The sequence below is a fragment of the Carassius gibelio genome, chromosome B13 (genome assembly GCF_023724105.1).
Source record: "Carassius gibelio isolate Cgi1373 ecotype wild population from Czech Republic chromosome B13, carGib1.2-hapl.c, whole genome shotgun sequence".
In the NCBI taxonomy this organism is placed as follows: domain Eukaryota; kingdom Metazoa; phylum Chordata; class Actinopteri; order Cypriniformes; family Cyprinidae; genus Carassius; species Carassius gibelio.
This window is the reverse complement of record NC_068408.1, coordinates 22,023,728-22,047,166: the sequence shown is the minus strand read 5'-3', so window position 1 is coordinate 22,047,166 and position 23,439 is coordinate 22,023,728. Positions and strand designations below refer to the sequence as shown.

Genomic DNA, 23,439 nt, shown 5'->3' with positions numbered 1-23,439 from the left:
ATTCAAGCTCAACAGCATCTGTTCCTATTAGTTTTCACTGTACGGAAAATATCTGACTAATATTTCCTCCTTTTCCAAAAGTCCTATGTGTTTGTCACAACTCAAGGCTGAGTAAAAGATGATTTTTGGCGGATTTATTCCTTTAAGGGCAGTAGGTTTCAGGACAAGCCCATCTGAGAGAGGGAATTTTCACTTTACACATCAAGCGATTTTTAGCTCTTTTCAACATACACCGTTACAAACACATGTTTACATTGTACTCTAAGTGCTTGTGGCTTCAAGTCACCCATGAGGTTTTGAACATATACCAGGATGTAGGAAACGCTGATGTTTATGTATCGTATTGGCTCACAGGATAGAGATTGCTGCCAGTGTCTCAGGTGTAAAAAGCTGCTGAATGAGTTCTGTGTGAAGTGGTTCGGCTCTTCAGGGAAAAAGGAAGCCATTTGAAAAGAATGCAGGATAGGAAAGGTAGTCGGCCCATTAAACAGCAGGCAGGTCTGAAATGAAAGCGCTATGCTAAGAGGGCACAGCTGGAGACAACATATATATTCACGTGGTTTAAACTACTGCCGATGGAAAATATCTACACTCCTTAGCGCAGGAAGCTAGTAATTTTCACTGTCTTGAACCATATGGAGCATAATCATGCTACAATTTAGTCCCTAGCCCGGCCCGTGTCTGACAGTTTATCAGAATTACCCAACCGAGCCCGCCCCCCCCCCCCCTCCATTTCTCCCAAAACAGCTTATACTACTGTTTCAGCTATTAAATTACTTACGTTTTGTATGCAATGGCAAATGTTGCATGCGATGCAATGTTTATTCATGAAATACAAGAAGCCAGGGTAGACTGTGAGATGATCACAGCCTATGTTTGATCAATTTTTATCTTCTCAAATCACTACAACTTTCCTAAAATAAAATGTATAGATATAAAACAGTTCAACCATATAATTATGTTTAATATTAAACCTAGATAAATGTGTGCTATATTCAATAGTTTGTGCAGAGTGGAAGCTAAAGCTCACTTTGCAGGACATGGAGGCACCAGCGCGATCATTCGCGTATTTTTTTCATTGAAAACAACTTAAAATATATTGTCATTTTTACTCATAAAGGTAAGAGTAATACATCAAAAGTAATACATCATGTAAAGTGTCTACTTCTACTTTCACGTGCACTCACAATTTCAACAAAACGTTGTGCTTTTATAAAATAAAGAAACAAACATGATGCGCTTTCTGCCATCTCGTCTTGAACAGGAGCGCTTCACAAAAATGAAATCGAAAGTCAGTGAATGACAGTGAAGTGTTTAACAAGTGTTTTATCTTTAATCTTTTAAATAGATACATCGTAATATCTTTTGTGAAGACTACACTTAGAAAAGAGAAACTGGATGGCAGTTTATTTAAATTTTTCAACTGACTAAAGATATAAGTTATTGTTACATTATGTTGTTAATAAAAGTTTTAAATTTGACAATGTAGTGTGGTACATTGCAAACAAAGGTCAGATATAATATTGCATAAAAGTCTAGTTTGAAAAATGACAATCTGTGCTTTAAAAAGAATAAATGTAAAAATCGAGAATCGAATCGAACCGTGAGCTTAGAATCGAAAATGCAATCGAATCGAGGATTTGGAGAATCGTGACACCCCTAGTTAAATCCTTTTATTCTCATTAATCTAGACAGGTAAAAAACTATTTTTCAGCTAAATAGGATGTCAGAAATACATTCATCCAGATTGTATCAATATTTTTCTATAACTTTTTTTTTTTCTGTAACAGAAAATATATATCTATCCACTACAGTGGACAAATGCACTAAAGTTTAATTCTGCCTATGAAGCCCTATATAGAATGTGACTTCTTTTGTATGTTTTATTAAAATGATCATATAACTTCTACTTGAATGGTTTTACTGAACAAAAAGAATTGTCTTTAGATTTTTTTTTTTTTTTTCAATGATTACAGCCTATATTTATTTATTACACACAAAGCTTAAATTATGAAAACTGTGTCAGTGTCCAAATATGGACCTTACTGTATGACATTAACCACTGACTTCCATAATACAGAAAAAAATACGATGGAAGTCATGTGCTATGGTCAACTGTTTAGTTACCAACATTCTTCAAAATATTTACTTGTGTGTTCAACTGAAAAAAGAAACGTATGCACTTTTGGAACAAGTGGAATTACAATTTCTGGGTGAACTACCCCTTAAAGTTATTATCATTATCACATTCAAGTTAAGGGATATTGTGGATAGGGTGCTACCTTAGAAGGAAGCCTACTCTTCAGGGTTTAGAGTCTTTGAGTCTGTACTGGAAATACGTTTGACATTCTCTTTTTAATGGCCGCCAGGCTCAGTTTTATGGCAGATGAAGTTGTATTCACCGTGATCACATTTCCTGACGCCTCTTCAGGGGCTGTTCGCTAGACCATATTTAAGCCTGTATTAGCAATTACCATGATGTCTCATCTCTCGGCCCTGAGCTCAAAAAGATCAGCTTACTGGAAAAAGTCTCCACTCAACGGCATGAGGTACAGTTCTCCATTCTATCTCACTCACTTATGTAACCGAGATCTTGGCTTGAGGGAGGCTCGGTGGCTTCCATCGACACAGTCTCTTTGAGATGAGCGTGTGCATGTGTGTCAGACAATGAATGCTAGATCAGGTGACACCTGTGGAGTGTGTCTGTGTCGGAGTCTGACCTGGTCCTCTGTGACGACTCCTCTGCCGTCAGCGTGTGTGAGAGGACAGCACAGCGGCACGCTCTGACACAGATGTCCCAGCAACATTGACACCTCTTTCATGGTCCTCCAGCAACACACCAGCACCATCTGAGCAGTGACTCGATAGGCCTCTCCATCAACACCACCACCTAGACAACACAAACACACACACACACACACACCCAAATGAACACTCGCAAAACGCTGATCAAATGTTGGCCTCTCATGGACAGAACATGTATTACAGCGATCCCAGCCCTCGTATGAAATCAACTGTTGGTTCACTAAAGTAGAATGGTAAAAATAGGAGTGTGGTTACTCATATTAGACATAATACTACTGAATTTATGATATGTCAATGAATGAAATTTGAGTTTGAAATATGTTTTTTTTTAATACCGATGCTATGGTAGAGGTGCTTGAACTGTATTTAGTGAAGGGCGATCGTGTTTGTACCGCGGTTACAGGACTGTGGTTTATGAACGATGTTCTCCGGCTCTTTCCATTCACTGTCACAGTCGCTCTCACTGGGGTCCAGCTCTCTTGCACTAGTGAAGAAATCATTTGTGTCACGAGGTTGAATCTCCTGCAGGATCTTCTGGAGGCCAGCAGAGGTCTCTGTGGAGAAGAAAAATGCATTATCATCATATACAAGCAACTGACAGATCTAAATTGGAACTAGATACTGTCCCGACTCCTGACCACATACAACACGACACTGAAATTGAATAGAGCTAAAATAGTAATGACCATGTAGACTTCTAGACACTTCCAACAGCATTACTGGAAAACTGTCTTTTTCTGAAAATTGTGAATATTTGTATTCCAATGTCATTTCTAATAATTTTCTAATGATGTATTTTGTTTAATAGCATTCTGGGTTGGAAATGGCTGATTTCATAGCTAGCATTCCATTTAAAGTGACCTTCATAAAACAAAAATAAAACAATATATGCTGTCAAGTATAAATAAATATATACTCTAAAGTGTGATTATGGTTTAGTGTGATCATATGCATACGTTGTGAAGTAAATAACTATATATAGTGTGCACGATGTGCTTTAGAGTGAAGAGTGGCACAAGTCTATTTCACATTCGTCTAACATGCATGTAGGAACATGTGCTATTGTTCACTTTATTTTCACATTTGCATAACAATTGTAGTAGTAGTAGTATTTTTAGGGTGGCCATATGCGCACGTCCCGGCCAGGATTTTAATAATGCCTAAAACATCCAGAGCAGTTTGACCAATAATATGCAGGTATTGTACATAATCGACCAATCATGGGGCTGCGTGTGAGAAGGTGAGATCTAGAGGGAACGATCAAAGCGATGCAAACATGCGCATGTGTTTGTTCATTCGATTGACTTGAAGTGTCGCTGTGCACAAATCCAAAAAAAACTAAGTGCGCCACAATGCTTCAAGTGAACAAACAAACACGTGAAAGCAATTCGAAAGCATAGGGAGCAGTCTGCTCTGCTCTTATGAATGTTACAAAATGATCAACCTGCACAGTGCAAATAGCCAAAACCTGGATATTTTAGGCATTATTGAACGGCACATATGGTCACCCGAAGTATTTTTATTTAATGCCATGTCAACATCTTAGGCTATTTTCATGGAAAAACCAGCCAACGTTATTTAGCAAAGAGCAAATATAATAGCGCTTCACCAAAATAAAAGCTTAAGGATTTCACATGTAAATATCCTGTAGCTTTGAATGTTTGAAAGTGACAATTTATGACATAACGTACCAGTATTGCAAATATTGCATTTTTTTATATTATGTACAGTGCATTACAACTATACATTTACAAACAATATTCCAGTCTTATTATCATTATTATAGCATTTTGTTAATAATTTTAATTCTTATGAACGCATTTACTGAAATATTAAGATAATATATTGGCGGGTACTGTATTAGGAGACAAAAAAAATGGAACCCCTCTTCCAATTAAATGATTACAAAGAGAGGTACTTTTCATTTGTTAAATAAAAAAAATAAAAATGTAATTCTCATCTAATTTAATTATTTTCTCTTTTGTTTAAGACTTGATAGACATAAACCAACATGATCACAAAAGACTAACATGATGAAAAGCACAGTTCTGCCTCTGAATGCTAATTGGACGAACCGTGCTTGAAGTTGTTGTAAAATACTCCTGTAACTCGCACATCGTCTAAATTATGCATGAAAGTGCCAAGATCTGATATTGCTGGACAACTGAACATAAAACTTGGCTTTTTGGTCAACAACAACACAAACTAAGATGCTCTTCCTCGCCTTAACTTTCTTGGGACATGTCCCGCTTTCCATTTTTAAGATTACTACATGTTCTTCAACACATCCCTCTCACGTGTAGCAATCACAATCTATACAGTAGAAACATAATAGCAATCATTTGACGCATTTCTACTGTCACACATCACAGAGGCTACCTTGCGCAAATAAAGGGACAGACAACAGACAAAATGTCCACTAGTGCATTGCTGGACATGCTGCCAGCGGGTCAAGACAGTGTAAGATGCATTTACCTGACTCTGTATCCATAGGAATGAGGCCCTCGGGGGAAGAGCTCTGAACCACGGGGGACACGACATCAGACATCCTGTAGCACAGGCCTATGAGCTCTGACACAACAGCCCTCCACTCAGACAGCAGAGCAAGTGACCTAAACACACAGAAACATATCAACCACACACACAGAAGACTAAAGGAATGCAAACACCTCTGTACGAGACGATTAAAGGTCAAGTGTGTGTGGATGTACCCAGTGTTGAGCTGCTGCAGGACTGCAGTGATGCAGTGAACTCTGCCGTATAAAGGATAGGAAGCAGCGGCCTGCAGAAGAGACGCCTCGGCCTTCAAAACCTCTTCCTTCAGACACACCATCAGCCACCGCACCACTGAAACAGCACATATATGCTCTCTAATTTAGACATACGTTCTTCAGATACAGACATATACACACACGATTTAACTTTGATTCATGTATAAAGTCAAAATAACCGCAAAAGTCTCACTGGTCATTCCCACTCATTGAAAACAATGCAAATTGGCAATGTTTAGTTTGTGTTTGAATCTTTGTTTTGTACAAAAAATTATTAAATCAAAATAAATTATTAACTGTATATTAAAGAGCCACACAGATGGGAAATCAAAAATTACCTGTATTACTAGTGATAGGAAGCTTAGAATTTTCATCTTACTGGTTCTTTAAAAATCATTAATATTATTATTATTGCTAATAGCAGAAGTAGTGATAAATTCTAAATTTATATATTATTTTCATTATATAATTTTAAAAAAATTTTATTTTGTGACAGAAATCTGTCAGGTTTTTCATTATAAATATCTTGTACCTTTTTGTTTTAAAGATAAATGAAAGTCTTATGGGTTCGGAGAGATGTGAAGGTGTGTAACTGATGCCAGTTCTATTTTTTAGATGAACTATCCCTTTAAAGAGCCAGTAAGATGAAAATTCTAAGCTTCCTATCACTGTTTATAAGTCCTGTACATTAGGTTTAAATCCATCCAAAGTTAAAAAAAACATTGTCATTTTGTCAAAATATCATTTTAAAATTACCTCAATTCTCAGAGATCCCCAAACGGTTCGCACAAAGCTGTTCAAAAGATTCAGTTTCCTTAAACCCCACCTTTCGGTAGCATACTGCGTTCTGATTGGTCAACTAACATAGCCAGTTTGGATTGGTTGTTCTGGACACACCTCCACGGTAAACTATGCGTTAGCATCTGTTTGGGGTGAATTATGTCTTATTCCTCTCATCGCGAAGCAAACAGTAAAATAAAAAACTTGAACAGTCTCGCTGCTTTTTCTTCTGTGTGGGTGTATTCAAGCCGCGCGCTTCAGTTTGAATCTGAATAGCGCGTTCAGCGCGGGGGCGTGGTCACATTAGATATAATGAAGGGAGACGTGAAAATCGGACATCATATGGATTACTTTATCACAGAATATCTGTTTTCGGCAGCACTTGTTTAGTTTTAAAGTAGACATGTCAAGCTTTCTATAGATATCTCTCTCATGTCTCTTCGTTGAGTATTCAGGGAGTTACACTTTATTTTAATGACGTGTTTGTACATGACAAATTTTAGCCATTGGTTTTTCTGATCTTCATTCTTCTTGGCATTGAAAATAAAACAAACGGTCTCCTCGACATGATGCTCTCACACCAACCAGAGCGTCTGTGTGTGTGTGTGGGGGGTGGGACAGGTCAGAGTTCTGTTTCTCTCAAGACGGTAGGCGGAGATTATTATGCAAAGTGCTCCTAGTGAAGTCTTGTACATGCAATTTGCAATCTTAAAGTTTGCAAATTAAATCATAGAAATTATGAAAAGTCTTGAAAATTGATATCCTGCTTAAACCTACAATCATTCAGATGGCAGCCTGGATCATAAAACAATATTTTCATCCATCTTGGGTGATGGTCATCTAACGCAAGCGTACCTGTCAGGGTGTTCTGCTCCAGACTGGAAGACTCAAACGTCTGGGACTGGATCAGTGCTGGTGGCTGGACAGGGCTGTGCTGTTTCTGGATACAGCGTAGTAACGCGTCCTGCAGAGCCGGCTGGTGCAGCAGCAGGTTGAGAAGATGAGCGGCAGTGACGCTGTCGAAGGGTTTGGTGCTGGTGCTGAGGTCCAGAGCGACCTGAAGCAAAGACTGCAGCCTCTCCGGCTCCTACACAGAGGAGGACATGCATTCATATTCACTTGAACATTGCTCAGTAGTAGTCTGTACTTTCACACTGACCTGGAGTCGCACTGCTGCGGGGGGCAGTTTTTGTAACAGGTTGCAAGCGAGCTGTTTGACTTCAAGAAAGTTGCTTGCAAGACAGCACAGCACAGCTTGAGCATGAGAAAAGCTCACCGAGTCTCCAAGAGCAAAACCACAGCCTGAAAAAATTTTTATAAAAGAGTTGAACAGATGATTTGAAGTACACTGAGGTGACTAGTGAATGTCTTCGAGAGCAGGTTGGCTGACGGCTGATATAAAGGCGACAGAGGCTTTTATGATACCATGCTATGTAAAGGTAGTAAAAAAACACATGGATAACAACTTACATAATATGTACTAAAATTATTATAAATAATTAGGGGAAAAATATTTTAACCAATGTTATTAATCATAGCAATATTTGTTCGACCACTTAAGGTGACATCCTTGTGCAAGAAAAGGTTATATAAATACCAGTGTTAAAGGTGAAATGCTCAGCGATCAGCCCCAGCAGGTGTAGAGCCATCAGACACCTGGAGAACGAGGCTCCTGGGTGAAACACCTGGAACAGAGTCTCACAGAACCAGCGCAGAAACTCCTGATAAGACAGAAAACTGGTTTCAGTTTAAAGGGGTCATGAACTGCGAATTCCGAATCCCCTTGATCTTTTGATATATAAGAGGACGGTGTGCTATAAAAACATCCTGTAAATTTCAGAACTCAAAACGGTCTAGTTTCTCTAAAAACGGCTTATATTGAAGCCAATCTGCCAAAACGACAGCTTGTGCAAAGTTATACTTTATGACATAACAGTGTAGCTAAACACGGCCTCTGCAGAAGATGATCAACACCTGCTTCTACATCGCTGCCTGTTTAACTCCACCCACTGATTCACGCACGTAGTGTAAATAAAGAGAGGGGCAAACGCAGGTCTAAGTAAAAACCAAACTATACACTTCTTACAATTAATGTTGGGGTATGTATTTTTTTGGTACGGGCCAAGTAGCAAAACAAACTTGTAGACAATCAGCAGTAGGGGCGTGTCTACTCATGAAATGGAGGAGAGAGCACCCGTATACATTTTCGGATCAGCTTTCAAGCGCTGGAGAGAACTCAAGGAGCAGGAAGGCTTGCCTTTTGCCTTGTTTCACAGAACTAATATATGCTGGCTTTTGCTTGTTTGTTCGCCTGCAATCGTATTGTCGTTCCCTTCAGCTATGATAAAGAGACACCCTATAAGCCTGGAGCGTCTAAACCTCCTCCACTGTCTCTTTCAAACATCAGATCCCAAAGTGTGTCCGAAAAGTAAGATAACATGTTTAATACAGCAGATACCACCATAATCGTAGCATGGGTTGTGTACGCATGTGTGGGGTGGAGTTCTCAAACTAGGGGCGTGTTTGTTTTGGGGATTTGAAATATCAACACTGGCTACCAGAAATCACTTACCCCACCTTTAACTTTTTGTTTAATGAAGAGCCAGACCACGTCAGTAAGAACTTTGTCCTTTGTTCACTTAATTTTACCACAATTACGTAAATGTATGAGCTTTTGCGAAAATTAAGGCGTTTGCTTGATTTTGCAATAAATTCAACAAAATCCTGGAGGGACTGAGCAATGTATTCATCACAACTAAAAGAATTCCTGCTAATGGAAAAACACATTTTTCTTCTGTTATCATAATGTTTTATAGCTTCATGTGTTTAACACATCACTCAATGTCTGTGTATTCAGAAGACTCTTATCTCTCGGTTCATGATGTTCCTTGGCACTTCTCATCATTTAGATTTTTAAACTCACTCCTTCAGATAGATTTTCCATGCAACTTTTTTGGTTTGGTCAGTTATCTATTCAGTTTCAAAAGCAAAAATGTCTATTGAGTGAAATAATGCATGCATTGATTTAGAACCAATGAATCTCCTATCCACAAAGTGTCTCTTACAGCTCAGTTAGTTTCACAGTTATACCTGGTACATGTCGAGGACTTGCTGGTCTTTGTGGTTGTGATGTTGGTCCAGTTTCTTTTGCAGCAGCTGAGCGCTGTCCTTCACCCTACACAGGAGCTGACAACACCAAACAGACACGAACCAATCAAAACATGCCTTCAATATCTTCTGGCCAATCAAACCTTAAGCTATCATCGCTTCCTACCTTCTTTAACAGACTGACAGTCTGCTGTCTGGCTCCTGGTGACTGACTGTTTAGGTTAAAGGGCAGGAAGTGGCGGATCAGCTCTATTTCCTGTCTGGACAGAGTTTCTGTGCTGCGATGGCTCTCACATACCAAACCCAGAGCATCCATTCGCACCTGAATTCATATAAACAGTCTTCATTTGTCTTTGTGTTATAGAATTGACACAGTTTAGCATCTCAGACAATAAAATCTATTAAAGGTATAGTAAAATGTAATGTAGTTCCCGTTTACCTGATCGTGTTTGTGCACCAGAGCCTGTCGCATTAGTGGGAGCGGCACCAGGCCACCAAACAATTCCTCCTCCACAGACTTGAGAACACCCTGAGACCGGGCGGCACGCAAACATGTCATCAGAGCCCCCAACGCACCTCTGCTGCCGGCTGACCCTGAGGAACAAACACTAGCACTTACAAACAGCAGTAAGTTCTGTACAATACCCCTAATGCCTCAAAATCCTCATTTAAATTCAATAACACTGTTCATAAAAAAAAAAATATATATATATATATATATATATATATATATATATATATATATATATATATATATATATATTATTCCTCAAATAAAATTTTCCCCCAGCCTTTATTTAAGACCGGCCTTTATTTGTCCGTGTTGACCATGCCCCGGGTCACTATAAGAGGCCCATCGTTTATTTGATTACCGGTTTTTATTTGAGGAATCACGGTATATATATATATATATATATATATATATATATATATACACAGTACAGACCAAAAGTTTGGAAACATTACTATTTTAAATGTTTTTGAAAGAAGTTTCTTCTGCTCATCAAGCCTGCATTTATTTGATCAAAAATACAGAAAAAAAATGTAATATTGTGATATATTATTACAATTTAAAATAATTGTTTTTAAATGTATTATACTTTAAATTATCATTTATTTCTGTGATGCAAAGCTGAATTTTTAGGATCATTATCAGGGCTGATCATGATCCTTTAGAAATCATTCTAATATGATGATTCACTATCAAAGTTGGAAACAGTTCTGCTGCTTAATATTTTTTCAGAACATGTGATACTTTTTTAGAATACTTTGATAAAAAGTAAAAAAAAAAAAAAAAAAAAAAAAAAAGAAGCTATGTTTTTAAAATATAAATATTTTGTAATAACAATATACACTACTGGTCAGTAATCTTTCTTTTTTTTTTTTTATAAAATCAATACTTTTATTCAGCAAGGATGTGTTAAATTGATAAAAAGTGATAGTAAAGAAAATATATTATAAGATTTTTTTTTATTTTTATAAATGCAGTTCTTTTTAACCTTTTATTCATCAAATATATTAGACAGCAGAACTGTTTCCAACACTCATAATAAATCAGAATATTAGAATGATTTCTAAATTATCAGAATCAGAATCAGAAAGAGCTTTATTGCCAAGTATGTTTGCGCATACAAGGAATTTGTTTTAGTGACATAAGCTTCCAGTACACAGAGACACCAACACACAGACAAAAAAAAAAATGTAGGCAAATAAATAAGTGTATAAACAATTGTGCTATAAATGATAATGGGATAGGATTGAAAAAGATGCAGGGATGTACTAGGATGGAGGGGTAACAAATAAATATAAGGATGTTGCACTTTTTGTTTGCATAAGCATAAGTGGGGAACATTTAACTGTTCATGAGGTAGATTGCCTGGGGGAAGAAACTGTTTTTGTGCCTTGCTGTTCTGGTATTTGCGGCTCTGAGACGCCGGCCAGATGGCAAAAGTTCAAAAATGGGTTGACTTGGATGTGAGGGATCCAGAGTGTTTTTATGAGCCCTTTTCCTCACTCTGGATGTATACAGTTCTTGAAGGGTGGGCAGGGGAGCACCAATAATCCTTTCAGCAGTCCGAACAGTTCTCTGTAGTCTTCTGATGTCCGATTTTGTTGCTGAGCCAAACCAGACAGTTATAGAAGTACACAGTATAGACTCAATGACGGCTGAGTAGAACTGTTTCAGCAGCTCCTGTGGCAAGTTAAACTTCCTCAGCTGGCAAAGGAAGTACAACCTTTGTTGGGCCTTTTTTACAATGGAGTCAATGTGATTGTCCCACTTCAGGTCTTGGGAGATGGTGGTTCCCAGGAATCTGAATGACTCCACTGCAGTCACAGTGCTGTTCATGATGGTGAGTGGGGAAAGTGCAGGGGGGTTTCTCCTGAAGTCCACGATCATCTCCACTGTTTTGAGCGTGTTCAGCTCCAGGTTGTTAAGGTTGCATACATATCATGTGATAGACTGGATGTTACATGTGACACTGAAGGCTGGAGTAATAATGCTGAAAATTCAGCTTTGCATCACAGGAATAAATTATTATTTTTTTAAGTTGTAATAAATCACAATATTACATATATTTGTTTGTATGTATGTATGCACAGCAGGTAGAGTAAGTATTGAACACACCATTTTTTCTCAGTAAATAGATTTCTAAAGGTGCCGTTGACAAATTTTCACCAGATGTCGGTAACAAACCAAGCAATCCATAGAAACAAAGAAAACAAAACCAATAAGTTCAGAAATCAAGTTGTGTGTATAAGCCTTTTACGTCACTAAACTGTCACTTTGATCAGTTTAATGTCCTTGCTGAATAAAAACTAAATAAATAAAAAGTAAACTCTTACTGAGCCCAATCTTTCTGTACTGTACACACACAAGACTCTTACCCTCAGTGCAGGCTGGCATCTCCTGCAGGGCTTGTACCATGTGGCTAAGGCTGGAGGGGTTGCAGCGTAGCAGTTTGGGCAGGAAGTAGTCCAGGATATAAGTGGTTTGATCCAATCGGGCTGTGCACAGTACCTGCAGCAGAGGCCTCACCCAAACTTCATGCCACCCATCTATCCAGGCGTCCCCATCCATAAACCGTGCACACAACTGGGCCTTATGGCTGACAAACAGCTTCTCCAGAAGGTCGCTGGCGTATGGTGCCATCGTCTGATCCCCCATCAGACCCAGCAGCCGGGATGGCAGTCCACCATCAAGCCTGAGTAAATACTCTGCTCCCAAGTGCTCCACCAGGCAGCCCAGTGTGCCGTACTTTCCTTTCATATGCCACTCCAGTGCTAGAAGGTCCTGGGTGAGCTGGGTGATGTAAGGGTCTCCGGTGGGATCGGACGTGTGGTCACTGCAGTGCTGGTGCAGCTTGAGGAGGTTCTGGAACATGGAGCGCGTCTGGTGTCGAACCCCATCCAGCGGGTGCTCCCAGTGGGCGTAGATGTGCTGGTGGAGGCGTGCGATCAGAGAAGAGCCTCCGGTAAGAGACGAGCGAAGGAGAGGGGGACATGTGTCCACCTGGACGCAGTCAAGCGCAGCTCCACTCCAAAGTGTCAAGACCCGAGCAACTACCATCACCGTACTGGACTCCTTCACTCTGAGAGAGAGAGAGAGAGAGAGAGATTGGTGACAGAGTCCAGGCTGATTAACTTCATAATGAACTCAGCAGAGAGCTCAGAAAGCTCAGCAGTACATTGTGAATTTAGTGATGCAAAATTTTTTATTACCCTTACATTTTGGGTTCTCAAAACTGAAATTACAAGATTAATCATCATTTTCTACTAACATAATTTTTTACCAAAAACAAATGTGAAGTGAAAAAAAAAAAAAAAAAAAATCATATTTTGTCCTTTTAACAAAAAATGGTTAATAGAAAAAGTTTTTAGAGTTTTTAAAATGTTTATTTTATGTTTATTTTATTTCGTCTTTCCAGGGGGGACCTGTTCTTTTTTTTTGCTTGCTGTGTAAATATTCACAATATTTACTGTAATGCAACTTCAGAAATATAATTGTGGAGAACTCGGAGCAACTACATAATGAATATACACTACTTTTTAAATTATTTTATTATTTACAGTTTTTTCATCATAGATTATTTAAATTGAAAAGGGACAGTTAAGTTATTCCTCATGTTAAAATAAAGATTTCTATTTAAATAAATACTTTCCTTTTGAACTTTTTAATTCATCAAATAGTATTCTTCAAAAAGAAAATGTAACAATTTCCACAGCAAATATTAAGCGGCACAACTGTTTTACCAGTTGATAACAACTGATAATAAGAGTTCATTTATTCATTTTGGAATGATTTCTGAAGGATCATGTGAAACTGAAAACTGAATGATTCTGAAAATTCAACTTTGCATCACAGAAATAAATTACATTATAAAATATATATAAACAGCTATTTTAAGTTTAAGTAAAATACTTCACAATATAAGTTTTTTTTTTCAGAATTTTGATCAAATAAATGCAGCCTTGGTGAGCATAAGATACTTTTTTTCTAAAACAAAAAAAATTCAAATTTCAAACTTTTGAAAAGTAGTGCATATAAAATTGAATAGAAAATGATCTAGTTTATACATATAACTGTGGGAAGAAAAAAAATAATATGCTGCCAATAATATGCTTAACTTGCTGCCAAATTAACAGAAAGTAAATAATATTTATTTAGGCTATAGCAAGTGGCAGTTATTTAATTTTGCAAACAAATCCCTCGTTCCCGTAACTGCTCAAATCAGCAGCTTTGCACGTCCTTTGTGTGAATGCATTTGGTCTCCTTTAGTACCTCGTATCTAGAGACAGCAGCACTTCAGGTATGAGCAGCAGCAGTTTCTCTTCCTGTGGACCGAGAGTCTTTCCTCTCCAGCTGAGCATCGCCAGAGCTCCATGACTCAGATACAGAGCCACAGCTGCAGGCCTGCGTCTCTCATACAGTCCTGCGCAGCTCTGTCTCAGACACTGGGGGGCGATGCTGCCTGCATCCACTGAACACTGCAGAAGACCCGCAACCTGGAAACACACTTCACACTTAACAGCACTTCCACAGCCAGGAATGCATCTCAAGATGAGACGGAGTACACATTAAGCTGCTTGCTTCACACTTACTATGACAGGTACATCATCTCCACTGCCAATAACAGATCTAATGAGCAAAACAACGGCCATCCCAGCAGTGCTCTGGACCGACTGAATAAACTCCTCTAAATGGGAAAAGAACTTCAGTATACTACAAAAATCAACAGGAATAAATACAAAAGCACTCAATGTCGAGTTGCATGTGAAGAATATATGGGCGTTTTTTCTCTTACCATCAGTCAAGATACATGAATAGCAGCCGAGCAGTCCACTGAGAGCCTGATGTAGATCCGAGTCATCTGAAGCTGCAAGCACTGCAGTAGAGATGGGTTCCTGAGACCTCTGAACCACCAGCATTGAGGCCTTGACCGCGGCCAGACACGACTGCATCAGCTGAGCCTGGGCCACGTGACGACCGGACAAAGCCCTGGACAACAGATCAAACATAGGCACACAACAACAAACCACGCTAGAGACAGTTTTCAAGAATTCTGGGTAACAGGAACAAGATTTCATCCATGCATACAGCAGATTATACAGTACAATAGGGAAAACTTTACCTGTTCTGCTCCACATAATAACTTGTATACTAACCTTGTGTTAGCAAACGGTGAACACATTTCTCACCTGTGAAACAAACAGAACAATTTAAACACACTGCACTTCACATAATACTGCTTGGGGTTGGAAAAAAAATCTGTAATATTATATACAAAAAAAAAAATTAAATCTGAAAAAAACAACAGTAAACCAACTGTTTTGTATTTGAATATACTTTCAAATTTAATTTATTCCTGTGATGCAGTGCTGAATTTTCAGCATCATTACTCCAGTCTTCAAAATCATTTTAATATGCTGATTTACAGCTCAAGACTACTATACTATCAATGTTGAAAACGGTTGTGCTGCCTAGAGCTGTAAGGCCCGACAGGACCGAAGCTCGACAAGTACATTTTGATTGACAGCTTTTTAAAAGCCCGAACCCGTTTACAGACCGACATTATTCAAATGTAAGCACACATACAGTTCTTTTGCCTTTTGTCAAGAATGAGTCATTCATACATGTTTAACATAATTCATTCATATCTAACGTAGACTAGACCACTTGGAAGTTGGAATAAAGAAATAAAATAAGTCCTCTCTGTAACTTGTAACATCTCAGCACTCTAAATAGGCATAGGCTCATTTAGCCTATGAATAGACCAACGCACCAATAAAACAGAGTCTTTTATAACAAATTAAATTAAATTAAGATGGGTATTTGAAAATAACGAAATTAAGATAAAGGCTCCGGATTTGCTTCGCCACTAGGAGCTGACATTCAATAAAAGAATAATGGCGATATTAGCATAAATACTCAGTCCAAATTATGCGTTTAAGACTCAGTGAATATTTAGTTATCACTTGAAAAACCTTTACTCACAGAGATTAGGCTAGGTCTACATGTTTTTGTGGAGGAAAATGGTTTTATCCACTGTAGATGGCTTCAGCGCGTTCCTGATCACTGATGGTGCGTCATTATTCACTCATTATTTTCATAATCAACATGGTCAAAACTTTTCCAAACCTTAGACTCTGCTTTAGTTGCTGGTGCAACCAAAATCGCGAGAGGCAAGCCTCCGTTTCACCTACTCAGGATCCATTTTCGCATCTTTCTCGCGCTAATCGAAACACATCACATGACCGCTCGTTTACCTTGCAAACCGGAAGGATGATATAAATTCAACCCGAACCTGTTGGGTCCTATCGGGTCCCGTCGGGTTCGGACAAAGATCTTCAGCTCTAGTGCTGCCTAATATTTTTCTGGATTTTAATTGATTTTATTTGATAATTAGAAAGTTTAAAAATCACAACTTTTATTTTTATCTAAAGAAGAAATCTTTTGCAGCATTATAACTGCACTTAGTATCAATTTTGATGCAGCCTTGCTGAATAAAAGCATTAATTTCTTAAAAAATAAAATAAAAACAACTTACTGATTCCAATCTTATAAAATGATATCACTTTAACATACCGATTTTAAATCCATCCAGGCAGGAAGTGATGCTATCTGTTAAGTGTGAGCAGTGATCGTTGCTCGCAGAGGAGAGACAGGACGACAGGCTCTCAGACAGACATCCAACCGTCTGCTCCTGCAGCCAGTCCGGGACACTACCTAGTGCACTGACACAGAAGAAATGCTTGATGCCAATGTGTTAAATAGATACATATATGCAAGCAAAGCACACAGAAGTCAATCATTTTTAATTGAGTTATTGATTTTCCAGTGCCAGTGCCAGAGAAATGTGTTACCTGGCTACGGCTCTCTTCAGTGGGTTCTTGGCTGGCAGTTTGGTGAACAGGAACGCTAGTGTGCTCAGGCAAGCCTGCAGTAGAGGACCCCTAGTGCACTCATCCTCTCTCAACCGCTCCAACAGGACACCTACCTGTATAAAGACACAATAACAGTGCATTCAGTATAACTCGGTATAACTCAGTGATGAGTGTGATGCAGACCTACCTTCGAGATGAGCTGGATCTGCTCAAGCGGCTCAGAGGATGATAAACTGTCCTTCAGAGCCCGAGCGAGCTCCGAAGAGCTACTGTCTCCCTCCACAGACAGGGAATCTGAAAGAAAGCAAGAAACATTACAGATAACTCATGCGCAATCACTAAAAGTTGATTTCTGTCACTCACCTGTCAGGCTCTTCAGCTGGACATCATCCAAAGCTACAACCTCCACTTTAGGTGTTTTCTTCTTCACAACCATGACTAGATCTGAGACATAAAAACAACAGCAACTGCAGATGTGTGTCATACATTAATTATTACATAAATAATTACTTACAACGATCATACAACAAGTGCTGAATATCAAGTTAAGGAAGTTATAAGAGCTCTGGCTCAGCCTAGCGTTATCCAGTGCTAGTCAGTTTGTGTTTATTACATTCCCCTACACACAGACCGTTCTGCTACACGATCAAAACATTCTGAAACATGAAAATATATCGTCATACCTTTGTTACAAAACAGGTAGCGGTACCAAAGTTCAACGCTGCATGAAGAAATAAGTATTTCCACAGCAACATATCATACACGTGTGACGCGTCGATTCCGGGGTCGCGCCGGAAGACCGCCCATCACAAAGATGATTGGTTCACGCAGAATACTTCTGATGCGTGATTGGTCCACAACAAAGTCAATCAGAATTGACATCACCATTTTCCAACCACACATACAATAGTTTGATTGTTAAAAAACACGCCCTCTATCCCGCCCACTTCCACAGGACGATACTGGAGTGAAAACTTTGAGCTAGAAAACGGTCGCTCTTTGTATCATAATTAGGTCATTATTTGTGCAAAAACGACTACGACAAGACGGGATATTATTTTTATTATGGTGTGAAACCAGTTCAATCTTCAGCACTGTAATACTGATTGCCGGGTAAGGATAAAATCTTTAACTATTAACAAAAAAGGGAATATGATATTAAAGTGTTGAAGTTTCTATTTCTACTTATTCATCTATATTAGATATTTAGATGAAAATAGATTATAAAAATAAATGTAGCCTGTATTATGTACCCTGTTGATTGTTTAAAAAGTAATTTTGAAAATTAAGAGCTTAATATATTGAATACGTTTGAAATACACTATTTATTGATTTGATATAATAGAAATTCAGTTAATTTTAAATAATTATAACCTGTTCTCTTCTATTAATTTTCACGAATAAAACTCTATTGCGTCATCATTCTGTCACTAGCTGCAGCTAACAGTTAACATATACAGTAACAGATAGACCGATTTTGGTTAGGTAATTTTTACTTATTTATTATATATAATGTTATGATGAATCAATGTATATTTGATCTGTTTTATGTAGTGAAACTCACAGAACATTAAATAAAGCCAGGACCAGGATCATATGTGTAATATATTAACGCATACAAATCCGATTCCAAAAAAGTTGGGACACTGTACAAATTGTGAATAAAAACAGAATGCAATGATGTGAAAGTTTCAAATTTCAATATTTTATTCAGAATACAACAGATAAAATATCAAATGATTAAACTGATATTATCTATATTCTATTGTGAATAAAATATAAGTTCATGAGATTTGTAAATCCTTCCATTCCTTTTTTACTCACAATTTGTACAGTCAATTTTTGGAATCAGGTTTGTATTTCTATACACATATTTTGTATTGCTGTTGCATTTTCCCCCACCTGCTTTACATCAGTGCACACATGTTTTTCATAGTTAAAATTTTCTGATGGAAAAGTGTGATGACGGTGCATCAGTGCTGGCGGATGGGGTTTGTTTTTGTAGTGGTGGTCAGTTTGTCCAGGGCTCTGCCTGCCTGGCCCTCAAATACTTACCTTTGCTCTTCGAGACCAAGAATGCTTCGCTGCCTCTCTTTTTTCTAACCAATACAGTTTCTTTCCAACTGATTAAAGTTCAAATTTATCTGAGATGCCATACTGCTATATGAAAATTTCAGTTAATATTGACAGCTGGCATACACTTTATCAGAATTCTGTATCAGATAAACATCCTATTCAGAATAGTGACTGTTCATTTACATCTGTGCATGTCCAAACAAATGTCATTCTGAGTCCTGTGAAACATGGGAAGCTGTGAAAACCCAAACTGTGCAAGAAGCATGTTTTTGCGGAAAGGAGACAGATTATTTTGTCCGAATGTTAAAAGTATTTAATTTCGCAACTCTTGATGATGATTATTTTGAGGTGTCAGTCTGTATTTATCATGGGTCTACGATTTATCACTGCTGAATTGTATTTAGGGCTCAAGCCTGGAGGGCGAGAGCCCTATTGTTTTCCTTAGGATTATTTGTTATTATTATTATTATTATTATTTTTCTTCAAGGTTTCGGGGGCTTTTGGGGCCCTTAACATGCTCAAAAACTCTTGAAAATTGCCACACACCTTGGAACCTGCGGCCATTAGGGCCGGGCAGAGTCTGAAATACGGGCGTGGCACAGAGGCTCTACAGCGCCCCCTGTAGTACTGAGGGCCATATATCATGCATACTTGCACGTATACATATGAAACTTGGTACATATATATAACTCATCAAACCAAACAACTTTCACACTGCATGTCATAAGCTCCGCCCAACAGGACGTTGGCTATTTAGGGTTTTATGAAAAACACATGCTCTGGAATTTGATATACTCCTCTGAGGAACTCCACCCGTTCACCACCAAACTCGGTGAACACGATCTCAAGACATTGGGGATGCTAAATTGCGAAGAGATTTTTGATATCTCGAACGGTTTGCCCGTGGCGAGGCGTTGAAATTATGGCGAGAAATGAGAAACAGGAAATGTCTAATAACATCCACATACATTTCCTGAATTTGATCAAACTTAATTGGTTTGTTCATTGTATGATACCGATCATATATATGTGACTATTAGGAGTCAAAGTTATAGCGCCACCAACTGGCAGCAGGAAGTGAATCATTTTCAAAACGCTTTGAATTCAGCATCTTATTTTTACTTGATTTGCTTCAAACTTCATCAGAATAATGACAAAACACGGCCGAAGAAAATCTGTTGTGGGGATATTTATATCTAATATAGTGTTGCTATGGCAACGTGTCAAACTTGAATGTTCTGTTCTGGTGATTTTTAGGCAGATAACTAGCTCAGATTTACATGAAACTCAAAACACATATCAGTATTAGTGATAGCTAGACAATGGCAAAAGCTTTTAAAAGGGCGTGAAGGAGGCACTCTATAGCGCCACCTTTTGTCAAAAGTGGGGGGGTTAGTTTTAGCTACAGACACCAAACTTGGTACATAAATTGTTCTTTTCAAGACGGACAACTTTCTAATTCACAGTCATCAGCTACGACCAACAGGAAGTCGGCTATTTTGATTTGAATGTGTATTTTTGAGATTTTACAGTTGTGAATTAATGCATACTCCTCACAGGGGAAGTACACTATACACACCAAACTTTGTCAACATGAAGAAAAAACATTGAGGAACTTAAATTGCGAACGGATTTTGGTTAGCTTGAACGGTTTTGTCGTGGTGATTTTTTGAAATGACAGTAAAAAGGGAAACATTAATTGTCTTGTATGTTTAAATTGCAGCTTCCAAACACTTCAAAGCATTTTTTCATACAAAGATCAAATCATTCTGAGGAAATATGCATAGTTTCACGACTTTACAACACTGTATGGATAACAGAAAATTAAAAAACTGTCAGACTTCTCAACTGACATGATCTCACTCTGGCCACTCTGTCTGTGTGAGGAAAGGGAGGGGGAGAGGGAGGGGGAGTGTGAGGGGGTTGGTGACTGTGAATGTTTGGTGACTGACAGTGTGTGTGGATTGTAGGGAGGGGCTGTCTGGCAGAGAGAGAGAGAGAGAGAGAGAGACCTAATCATCCCTTTAATAATCAGGAAAAAAAAATCTGTATTTTAAATTGTTATTGTTTTTGTTGTTGCTAATGGTGGTGTTTTTTCCTTTCATTACAGGTTAAGAAATCTCTTAGGCCTTATCCTTTTCTGACAGTTTAGGGATTTAAAAACATCCTAAGAATCCTTATTTGTGCTGCAAATAATAATTTCAAACTCATTTGATACTGACCTATGACAACCTGTGACGTGACATGACATTTATTAATCTCATGGATGTAACAGTAAAACTCTTCAACTGACAGATAAAGCTGCAATGCAAGCAAAACTATTTCACAAATGCTTATAGGTCATTAAAATCATTACAAAACACTAATAAATTATTTAAGGATTTGGTAACATTGTAAAATAATGTCTAATTTGTTAACATTAGTAAATGCATTGGTAACACTTTATAATAACTGCACTCATTAGCTAAGCATTAGTAAATAGTTCATGATTATAAAGCCTTTTCCCTTAATAATAGTCATTATTAAGCAGTAATACATCTATAAATAAATTGTTCTTGGTTTAAAAGCACATATATTACAAAATAGATTAAAGTCTCAGTTGTCTTATAAGATAAATGAATAAACACAACCCAGCTTGATTCAGAATTCAGAAATATTTATTTCAAGATGCAATAAAAGGAAACTGTACACTTGAATAGCTTTTGAGCGATTCTTGAAGGATTAGCATCACCTTCTCTTGTACGATGGTTTGAGGAATATATCTTCCAGATAGTACTGCCGCTCCCTATATGCAGAGTATGCAGTCTTCGTAGGGCACCAACTCCCAGAGGGGGCACCATCCCAGTTGCTCAAAAAAAACAAAAAAAACATGCGCCATTCTCCAATATGTGCTCGCGACCGCTCACACCTCATGTTTGCGGCTGAATGTTCGTAATTGATGGATAGACATCTATGCCTGGGTATAGCACATCAGCAATCCGGCAAAGAGAAAAGAAAACTAAAGAAAAAAAAAACAGGCATAAAGTTGTCTTGACATTGGACATTCGAGAGTCTCAAATTTAGGGCCGGTCTCTAAAGTTACATGTGATATTGTTATACACTTTTCTAACGTCAGTAGCATTTGAAGAGAATGACTTACAGTCATGAAAACAACTGTAATTGTTCATCTAGGTGACAGCTATAATGCACAATTAATTTGAATGTTTGATATTTATTACAACAAACTGTAAGTCATATGTAAATTATGCTACTTTTTCACATGGGCTCAAATGCAAATTTGAAGCTCAATAGCATTTGAGAAGAAAGACTTGCAGTCACAAAACAATTGTAATGTGTTCATATAGGTGTCAGCTACAATGCACACCTTATAAATTTTTTTATAAATATAAAAATAAAGTATTACTAAAGTTATATATATATATTGTTCTGTGTATGTGATTTCAAAGTCTAGATTGGTCGGATTAACCCTTTAACTGCCGCATCCCTTAAAACTTGATTGTCAGAGGGTTACTGTAAATGCTTATGCCCGCTGGGCACAGTTTTCCCGATGCCACCGGGGTGGCGTTGCACTGATGGCTTGAGCCCGACATTGCTGCTTGCAGCTATATTTAGGGCTCAAGCCCGAAGGGGCGAAGAGCCCTATTGTTCCCCTAAGGATTATTCTTATTATTATTATTATTAGGGCTCAAGCCCGAAGGGGCGAAGAGCCCTATTGTTCTTCTAAGGATTATTCTTGTTATTATTATTATTTTTATTTTTTATTAAACCTTCCGGGGTGTTTTGGGGGCCTTAACATGCTCAAAAACTCTTGAAAATTGGCACACACATTGGAATCTGCGGCCATCAGGACGCCGCAGAGGCTGGGACCCGGGCGTGGCACAGGGGCTCTACAGCGCCCCCTGGAAGACAGTCAGAATTCTTGAACCATAGCTCACACACACTTGCATGTATTTATATCAAACTCGGTACACTTATAGATCTCATTGAGCCGAACAACTTTCACACTTTATGTCATAGGCTCCGCCCAACAGGAAGTCAGCTATTCAGGGCTGTTTAAAAAAAGCATGCTCTGGAATTTGAAATACTCCTCTGAGGTTTTCAACCCGTTCGCCACGAAACTCGGTGAACATGATCTCAAGACATTGAGGATGAAAAATTGCGAGGGGATTTTTGATATCTCGAACGGTTTGCCCGTGGCGAGGCATGGAACTTATGGCGAGAAATGAGAAACAGGAAATGTCTAATAACATCCACATACATTTCCTGAATTTGATCAAACTTCATGGGTTTGTTCGTTGTATGATACCGATTGTATATATGTGGCTATTAAGAGTCAACGTTATAGCGCCACCAACTGGCAGCAGGAAGTGTGTCATTTTCCAAATGCTTTGAATTCAGCATCTTATTTTTACTCGATTTACTTAAAACTTCATCAGAATAATGACAAAACACGGCCGATGTAAATCTGTTGTGGGGATATTGATATCTGATATAGTGTTGCCATGGCAACGTGTCA

General features: G+C 38.2%; 2 protein-coding genes across 3 annotated transcripts in view; one reads left to right on the top strand and one right to left on the bottom strand.

The window, feature by feature from the left end:
• LOC127970048 (thyroid adenoma-associated protein homolog) overlaps positions 1–17,663 on the bottom strand; it is a 100,012-nt gene extending 82,349 nt beyond the window's left edge. Inside the window, exons 1-20 of one of the 2 annotated variants that reach the window (XM_052572250.1) lie at positions 17,531–17,663; positions 17,211–17,291; positions 17,035–17,141; positions 16,827–16,960; positions 16,549–16,697; positions 15,095–15,161; positions 14,768–14,961; positions 14,565–14,659; positions 14,245–14,468; positions 12,351–13,054; positions 9,904–10,058; positions 9,631–9,786; positions 9,447–9,542; positions 7,954–8,077; positions 7,516–7,658; positions 7,212–7,443; positions 5,517–5,652; positions 5,281–5,417; positions 3,198–3,359; positions 2,721–2,890 (exon numbers count right to left, since the gene is read on the bottom strand). In XM_052572250.1, the coding sequence (XP_052428210.1) occupies positions 2,721–2,890; positions 3,198–3,359; positions 5,281–5,417; positions 5,517–5,652; positions 7,212–7,443; positions 7,516–7,658; positions 7,954–8,077; positions 9,447–9,542; positions 9,631–9,786; positions 9,904–10,058; positions 12,351–13,054; positions 14,245–14,468; positions 14,565–14,659; positions 14,768–14,924 (2,691 nt within the window). In that variant the 5' untranslated portion in view covers positions 14,925–14,961; positions 15,095–15,161; positions 16,549–16,697; ... (2 more) ...; positions 17,211–17,291; positions 17,531–17,663. The remainder of the gene's footprint in view (positions 1–2,720; positions 2,891–3,197; positions 3,360–5,280; positions 5,418–5,516; positions 5,653–7,211; positions 7,444–7,515; positions 7,659–7,953; positions 8,078–9,446; positions 9,543–9,630; positions 9,787–9,903; positions 10,059–12,350; positions 13,055–14,244; positions 14,469–14,564; positions 14,660–14,767; positions 14,962–15,094; positions 15,162–16,548; positions 16,698–16,826; positions 16,961–17,034; positions 17,142–17,210; positions 17,292–17,530) is intronic. The other variant, XM_052572251.1, reaches the window with a different exon arrangement.
• A 127-nt stretch (positions 17,664–17,790) lies between these two features.
• Positions 17,791–23,439, top strand: part of LOC127970508 (pleckstrin homology domain-containing family H member 2) — a 40,212-nt gene continuing 34,563 nt past the window's right edge. Inside the window, exon 1 of the mRNA XM_052573103.1 lies at positions 17,791–17,960. The gene's annotated coding sequence lies outside the window, so the exon portion shown is untranslated. The remainder of the gene's footprint in view (positions 17,961–23,439) is intronic.